This window comes from Porites lutea, chromosome 3, assembly GCF_958299795.1.
Source record: "Porites lutea chromosome 3, jaPorLute2.1, whole genome shotgun sequence".
NCBI classification, from domain to species: Eukaryota; Metazoa; Cnidaria; class Anthozoa; order Scleractinia; family Poritidae; genus Porites; species Porites lutea.
This window is the reverse complement of record NC_133203.1, coordinates 9,571,959-9,580,553: the sequence shown is the minus strand read 5'-3', so window position 1 is coordinate 9,580,553 and position 8,595 is coordinate 9,571,959. Positions and strand designations below refer to the sequence as shown.

Sequence of the window (8,595 nt, the reverse complement as noted above, 5' to 3'; positions counted from 1 at the left end):
CGGCGCCGCGCGCGTTCACCAGGACCCTTTCTCCGCCCCCTGTACAGTAGCCTGCGTGGCAGGCGCAAAAAGGGGAGGGGGGAGGGTCCCTTCCTCCCTATCCCCTATCCCCTATCCCCTACCCCTTTCGACGCCTGCTACGCAGGCTATCTGTACAGCCCCTCAAATGATCCCGATCCCGAAATGATCCCCAGCCCCGATTAGGGATCATTTCGGGGTCGGGATAATTTCGGGGGCTGTACAAATCCCCCAGAATCCGCCATTTCAGTTCCTATTTCCACACCCCAATGATCCCCAGCCCCGATTAGGGATCATTTCGGGGTCGGGATAATTTCGGGGGCTGTACAAATCCCCCAGAATCCGCCATTTCAGTTCCTATTTCCACACCCCAAGAGCAGGGCAGGGAGGGGTAGGGGTACTCAACGAATTCTTTTTTAGGGAGGCTCCCTCCCGAGGTTACCCTGGGTACCAGAGGTTTTTCTCGCATGCGGCGGGAATTTTCGGTGTTGGCCGAAGGCCGACACATCTTCGGCCGTAGGCTTTTCGCGCGGGTCACTATAAAGACTTGACAGAAACCGGAAACTGCGCTAGAAATAGACTACGAGTAGTCCCCATTTTTCCTCAGGGATAGTAGAGCCTTTTCTAGCGTGGGGTGATTTTCACGCGCGCTCGCGTTTCGCTCGCTCTACTATCCCTGAGGAAAAATGGGGACTACTCGCAGTCTACGCTAGAAAAGTCTCTGCCACCCACGGTATCCCGAGGTTAGCCTGTACATAGCCTGCGAGCCGCAGGCGTATTTCCGGTCGTCGCTTCTCTCCCTCTTGGCGGGTGAAACTACAGGCAAAAAAAACGGATGCTCTCGCAGGGTAGCCTGTACCCAGACGTTACTTTAGTTTTCTTTTCGTTCTTTTCAAAAACATCGGCGAGCTCGCTCGCTGTTTTTTTATTTTTCTTCATCCGCGCTCGACGGTCCAGTTCCTTTACCCTTTATCCTTTCATATACCAACACCCCTTTCACACACCTACTTTAGAACAATGAATCCCTTTTAATCTGCTGTAAATGTACCGTCTTTTTGATATGAATAAACCACAAAACCAGGACGTTTTCTTGTCTCCTTCCCACCCATCAAATGCGTCTGTTATCCCTTTTAGTTACACAACGAAATGGCAGATTTACCTACCCTTTCCAGTAGACGGCAACTAGTAAAATCGCCTACCCATTCATTACTCTTTCATACACCTAAAGTCTTATTAGAGATACCCATTTCGGACAGACCCTCCCGGAAAAAGCCATTATAGGGTGAAGTCTACGGGAAGAAAGACGGCATTCCATTGGGATGTTCTGGATCAGGATCAGTGATTCGAGATTACTCGGATGATTTAGCCTACGAGCAGGCTCACGTCAAGTAATGTGTGTCTTAGCGAGTTCACTGTACTACAATACATCAAAAGTACAGTGTCTACAATGGAACCCCATTAATACGGTCACCAATGGTTCAAAAAAATTTGGCAGTATTAACAGGGTGGCCATATTATTGGGGCGGGTTCGAATTTCATGAATATGAGGGCCGAAATGACAAATACACCGTACAGCACATTCGCATTTCGTGAACAACTGTTCTCAATAATAAACAACCGGAATGTAGATATCAAGTACAGTAATAAAAAAAAACTACTTAAAATTTCCCTTCAGTACATAAAACACTTTTAAAATGCACTTCAGTTTAAAAACAGTACAAGAACAGGCTCACACCACTAGGTCAATAATAAAATTGACATGTCACAGGCATTTTAATTTTCTGACTTTCGAACAAGTAGCCGTAGGGTGAAATTCTTAGAGATTCTACTGCTTGGGATTTTAAAATGTGGCAGTTGGCTGTATGAACGGGTGACCACACTAACAGGGTTTTTTCATAAGGAAATGTATGGCAGTGTTGCCGGGCCAAAAAAAAGTGGCCATAATAATGAGGTGACCGTATTACCGAGGTGGCTATAAGGCGGGGTTGCACCGTACTAAACACAGTGCCATTATCAAATAATATTAACACAGTAAAAACCTGTGACTAAGAACCTGCATTTTCTCAAGCTAGCCACAAAATTGGGCTATTTAGGTTCGTAAATACTCAGTTCTTATTTTCTGAAGAAAACAAAATTACATTGTAGCTAAGAGTATTTAGTGGTATATAGCTCATCCTTTTGGTAAAACCTGTATTCCATTACAGAGTTTGGAGTGATGAGACACCTATGTTTCCAAAGAGGATTTTGAATGTTGACTTATCTTATTTGCCTAAGGGTGCAGGTTCTTATTTTCTATAAATGTCTATAAAAAAATTGTTTTATAGACATAAAAAAATAAGAACCTGTTTTAAATTTTAGTCTAGCAGGTTCTTAATAACCAGGGCCCAGTTGTTCGAAGGTCGATTAGCACTAACCCAGGGTTAAATTTTAACCCGGTTCTTTTATTCTTTTCATCAAAAGCATTTTCTCAGACAATTTTCTCTATTCTCTTTAGAGTAGTAAATCATCAAATTATTGACAAAAAGAATTAAACTGAATTTGCTTTCATATCTGAATTCAAATTTCGAGCTAACCCTTGAACAACTTGGCCCAGGTTCTTAGTCATCACTTTTTACCGTATTTCTCATCTGGTCAGTGAGGGCAGCATCTAGTAAGGGAAGGTGCTCACTTAAAACATTTCATTATTAATTCATTTTTACAAATAACACAATATTATACATTTTTCCCTCTTTTCTTTAATTTATTCAAAAACAGTAGCATTGATTCACGAAGAAAGTTACTATTTAAGGTCTAAATATGTCCCTTTCCACAGAAAATAGATGACGGTAATAGCAATGGCAACAACTATGTTACATTTTAGCATTAACTGTGATTAAAATCAATGAACACCATATTGTAGCTAGGGGGATGGAACCATAATTAATCTTCTCATAATTAGTTTATGATCCGACATGCAGCACTCACTCAGCAGCACTCTTATGAGTAAGTACCATAGTGTAAGAAAACAGTCATGTCATTATTTTTGTCAGCCCCATTCACACCAACAATGTTTAAAAGCACTTTGGTTAAACAAGGTTTAAATTTGTTTTCTTTATAACAGCTATGTACTGTACTTTTAATGACTAGTTTTCTGTTTCGGTCAGTTACTATTTTTCATCTTTTTTCAAAACTTCATTCAATTAAACATGATTACTTAGTGTGAATGGACCATAAGGAACTTGACAAAACTGCATTCATAATGTTACCCAGGAATGGAAGGCACAAGGCATATTTAAAATGGCTTACACATTAGCTTTAACACTCTCACAACACTGCAATGAACCAAATGTTCTTAAGAGTTGAAAGATTGCCCAAAACTGGTTTTGAATAATTATTTTTACTCAACATCACATAAACATCCATTCGATCTTTTTGAAATAAATTGTCCACAAGTACAGTGCGTCACAAAAGCACACAAACAGAACAATCTCTACATACAATGTAAGAAAATGGATGGCTTACATACATGAAATTGAAAGTAATAATGAGAGAAATCACAGTGGCCTGTTCCAGGCTCCGAGATAATTGGGTCTACGAAATTGAGAAAGAGCAAACATGAAATAAAAAAGGAGAAAACTGGGGAGAGGAAGGGCGGGAAAGGTCACACCCTTTCTTTTTCCCACCACTGCTTCCTTTTCCTAGATCACAAACTCATTCTTTTAAGTGCGTTTTACTTATGCGTCATCCCCACTATCTAAGACCCTGGAACAGGATACAACCACAGTTGTTTTAGTGTAAATGAATGTTTTCACTGTTTTCAGCCCAATGGCCATTCCCAAATGTGTCTTGTTGCATATAAACTTTTTCTAACTTTTACTTTTAGTTTTTTCTCTTTTTCAACTCATTGGAAAGCCAATCAAGACCTTCATATAATCCATCTCCGCTTGTTGCACACGTTGCTTGGATGTACCACAAACGGTTTCTTAAGCTATGCAAGCCTAATTTGTCCGTTATTTCAGCTGCATTCATTGCATTTGGTAAGTCCTAAAAAAAGAATAATAATAAATAATGTAAGCATAATGATACTACCGCTGTTCCAAAAAGGTTGTACAAAAATATTGTTAGGGTCACTCATAGCGCACTGACTACAGACTATTAAGAGCATGGGCTCTTGTTCTTCGTTCTTGGTGTTCACTGATAACAGATAAGGGTAGAGTAGACTAGAATAACAGTCAGTACAAAATGCAGATGGTAGACTGCTGCAGACCATTGTTTTCACCATGCAAATGAGGACGTGACAACTATAGTAACTTTGTTTTCTAACTCTGAAAACAATCGTCTGCAATCTGCATTTTGTACTGTCCAATTAGAATAACTTTGTCCCCCTGAAGTTTCTTTGAGGACCCTTATTTTCCAGCAGAGGGGTCCCTAAGCATGCGACTGGGGAGAGAATACTGATGTCTGTATGATTATCATTACTAGTACAGTCAAACCTCCTGTAAGCAACCACCCAAGATGCAAAGACTTAGTAGTCACTTACAAGAATCTAACCACAGGGGTCTTTTCCGAGAAGATGCGTGGACAAATCATCTTTATGGTTAATAATAAATTGCATGCAATTTCTAAGTTACAACATGTAGAGTTCCACGTTGATTCTAAAATTCTTTGTATATAATTCAAAGTAGCATAGTACACACAGCAAACATAAGAGATCAGACAAATTGTCATGTGGTCACTTACAAGAGGTTAAAAAGGGTGGAAAATTATTAAACCATAAGCCCCAGATAATGCTTGCGGTTCCCTATGGGAGGTGGTCGTTGACAAGAGGTTCCAACTGGAAGGCTCTGACTGGGAAAGTTTTGGTGTTTTGGACAGGTGGTCATATATGGAGGTTCGACGATATAATAATTCTTGGCTTGCAACCACGTAACAAGGGGGTCAATATGAATACAGTGACACCTGTATTAAGGGAACACCCTCGGGGAATGCTGTGGTGTCCGCTTAATACAGGGTGTCCGCCTAATACAGGTTTCAATAGATAAAGTCATCTGAGGTGTCAAATGCCACTCAAATGAACAGTGGAAACGTTTAGCTGTGCTCCCAGAGACTATGACGATATACGTTTGCAATAATGTCTTTATTTAAGTGGACCAATTGATCAAAGTACCATAAACATAGATTGCAACTCAAATTTGAAGAAATCAGACGAGTGAAACAAGCTCTATACAAACAAAACGAAACAGAAAACAATACTGTACTGTGAAACTAATCAAATAAGTTCGTCAAGTCACGTTTTTTAATGTAAACATTGAAAAATTTGTGGATGGCAATCTTTCGCATTTCCGGTGTCTGGCATGTTGGTTGATGGAATTCAGTTACAACTGTCCGTTTAATACAGGTTGGAAATAATAGAAATGACCATTTCAGGTACTTTTTAGGGGTGCGCGTCCGCTTAATAGGTGTCCGCTCAATAAAGGTTTCATTTAAAGAAAATAGGGGAAATACATTTGGGGACTTTGGCTACTGTCCGCTTAATAGAGGGTGTCCACTTAATACAGTGTCCGCTTAATACAGGTTTCACTGTATAATTTTTTGTCAAAGAATTTACATGAAAATAGAGTTAGTTCCCAGGGGAGGGAAATGCTTCTGTTCTTGACCTCCAACATTGCCGCCGTGACATTATGTACAAACCAGCAGTAATTGTTTATACGACTTATGTATTTATTCCTTATTGCCATATGTAATTAATGAAAACACTTTGCTGTCAGACAAGATCCATTAAAAAAAAAAATTCCGGACGAAGGAAATGAATTTTGTACGAATATCCCTCGTATGCTCTTGCTCTTTAATAAATAGGTTAGTGGAGGAAGATTAAACACTTGATATAATAAAACATTACAGGAACAGGTGTCGACATTTTATGATATCGTTTGTAAAAGTTTTAGTTTTTTTCTTGATAATTTTGTACCTGTTTGTTGGCAAATACGAGAAGAACAGCATCTCTGAGTTCATCTTCATTCAACATTCTGCTTAATTCTTCCCTTGCTTCTGCTACTCGTTCACGATCGTTGCTATCCACAACGAAGATTAGACCTAAACAATACATACAAGAATGCTTATCTGCCAATTCGCAAACATGAGCTACTAAATGCAAAGTGCAAAGCGAATCAAAGAAATAATGGTCGTAAACTACATTTTGCTACCTTGGGTGTTTTGGAAGTAGTGTCGCCAAAGTGGTCTAATTTTGTCCTGGCCTCCGACATCCCACACTGTAAAACTAATGTTCTTGTATTCAACTGTTTCTACGTTAAATCCTGCAAACAAAAGTTGACAAACGTGTTACATGACTGATATAATAACATGATCCGTGGAATAACCCCCGAAGAGTAACATAACGTTAACTTAAGTTTACCAATTGTTGGGATGGTTGTAACGATTTCACCAAGCTTCAACTTGTAAAGAATCGTCGTTTTCCCGGCGGCATCAAGACCAACCATGAGAATTCTCATCTCCTTCTTGCTAAAAAGACCCTTGAACAAGCTAGCGAAAGCACCCATGACTAGTAAAATTGACGTTCAACCCGACGCTTGTTACGGAGGAAATGGCGGCGACCTCTCAGGTATGCATGCCATATGAGAAGTCACGGGTTGTACCACAGGAATACCAAGCTGTTCAGTTCAACTGAGCTGAGAAGTAAAAAGACAACGGAAGAATTTCAAGGAAAATACCCATAGCACTGTATGTCGACCCTTTTAATGATATTTTTGGAAGACTGCACTTTTCGCCTATTGTCTTTCTTTGCCTATCACTAGAGTGTAGCTCTGGCCCTAAGGAAGGCTAATTTTGTTAGCCGAAATATTGGAACCGCATACCTTTATGACCGTAAAATTCCGAAATAAGCCTCGGGGCATATATTTTTCAAAGGCCCTTTTTGGCTAGCCTGCGTAGCAAGCGTTTCCGCGCAAGTTCGTCGAGAAAGTTGGGAAGAGAGCAAAAAAAACCTTTTCTTATCGCTTCCGCTCTAACTTTCGCGCAATAAATCGATTGGAAACGTTTGCTACGCAGTACATACTTTTTGGCGGGCTTATTTTTGGAGGGGCTTATCTACGGAGGGAAATTGGCGTTTCAAAATCGATTGGGGCTAGCCTTATAGTTCGAATGAAATTTACCGATTTTTCTTTGTTTTACTTTGTATTTGAGGGCAATTTTCCAAGTACAAGCACACGGGGGGCTTATATTTGGAGGGACAATTTAACGGAGGGTTTTTTGCGTTACTGGTTTGGGGGGCTTATATTTGGAGGAGCTTATACATGGAGGGACCTATTTTCGGAATTTTACGGTAGTTTTTCTAGTTTGTTCAAAAGCTTAACAGTGGGATTTTAATTTTCTTCGAGGGCTAGCTCCGGACCTTTTGGGCTAGCTCCGGACCTTTCGGATTTTCGATCGGAAGGTACGAGGAGAAGGGTGAATCTTTCAACCTTTTCGCTGCGAAGTTTGAAAGCGGAGCGATGCGATTTTCTGGGGGAAAATCGCTGCGGCGCTGGAGCCCTTTCTAAACAAGGATTCCTCCCTTGTCCTTCTATTATTAGGAACGTAAACGGCGAACTCAAAATCCTTCGAAATCGCTCAAAAAACCGCTTTTGAGGTTAAGGTAATTCAACGTTTATTTGATTTTGATTTATAGGGAATACTAACGGTAAATCACAGGGTACCCAGACATTGTGCAGGTGCCCTGTGCTGCTTCATAGGATTTTGGAGTAATTCTCATAGGGGGCGTCTATTAGACAGGGGTAGGGGGCGTTTAGTAGAGAGGGGTATCTAATAAAAGTTTTACAACCTAAAGGGAGCGTTTATCAAGCTACGTGCAAACGGACGCGACACTGCTGGGAGTTGTTGCGTCCGTTTGCACGTAGCTAAAAGTTTGACCGGTTTCAACCTTTGAGCAACAACTCCCAACAACACGCCACAACATTCATCAGGGTGTACAAACAGACGCAACATGTAGCATCCAACAATGTTGGGAGCTGTTGGTCAACAATGTTGCGTCCGTTTGCACGGGGCTTTGTTAAGGAAAGCGGGGGCGAAAGGGGTGTTGGGAAGAGGAGAGCTCACTTGTCTCCAGCTCTCGCGCTTCTCGGGAAAGCCTGAGGGAGGCAGTTCCTGTTCCTCGTTTTAGTCACACCCGCTCTTATGCGGCTGAAGTAGTGCTTCATACCCTGTGTCCCCTGGCATCAACAATGCCATTTTCTCTACAACACTGGCATTCTACTTCAGTGGAGTGAATCTTTGTGTACAAAACTTTGCGGCAATTTTTTTTCTTTGCAAATCGTGAGAAAAAGAAATGTTATTGACACGCTGAAAAAATAAAACATTTACTAGCCTGCGTAGCTGGCGCTTTTGTTCGGGCGCACATACAAGCTAGTAAGCTTCCCGCCCCATTCTCTCTCACCCCAAGAAAAACGCCAGCTAAAGCAGGATTTCCCAGGAGTGGTACGAGGGGAAAGTATAGCTACAGCACTTGGAACATTTTTAAGAGCCGTGTGAAAAACCAGAAAACGCTGAGGTAGGCATCTCAAGTACATGAACATTGCAATGTTT

General features: G+C 41.0%; 1 protein-coding gene across 1 annotated transcript; it reads right to left on the bottom strand.

The window, feature by feature from the left end:
- Window positions 1-2,730: 2,730 nt before the first annotated feature.
- LOC140930404 (ADP-ribosylation factor 1-like 2) lies at window positions 2,731-6,633 on the bottom strand. Its single transcript, XM_073380091.1, has 4 exons — window positions 6,410-6,633; window positions 6,201-6,311; window positions 5,966-6,090; window positions 2,731-4,041 (listed from the first exon to the last, which is right to left on the bottom strand). The coding sequence occupies exons 1-4, from the start codon at window positions 6,552-6,554 to the stop codon at window positions 3,877-3,879; spliced, it is 546 nt and encodes a 181-aa protein (XP_073236192.1). The 5' UTR covers window positions 6,555-6,633; the 3' UTR covers window positions 2,731-3,876.
- Window positions 6,634-8,595: the final 1,962 nt, after the last annotated feature.

What these genes read in the sequence shown, in the direction of transcription:
- LOC140930404 (XM_073380091.1), bottom strand. Translation starts at nt 6,554, where the DNA reads ATGGGTGCTTTCGCTAGCTTGTTCAAGGGTCTTTTTAGCAAGAAGGAG. An exon ending in CTACTTCCAAAACACCCAAG is followed by an intron (nt 6,091 to 6,200) that starts GTAGCAAAATGT and finishes TGTATTGTTTAG; the next exon opens with GTCTAATCTTCGTTGTGGAT. An exon ending in TCGTATTTGCCAACAAACAG is followed by an intron (nt 4,042 to 5,965) that starts GTACAAAATTAT and finishes TTCTTTTTTTAG; the next exon opens with GACTTACCAAATGCAATGAA.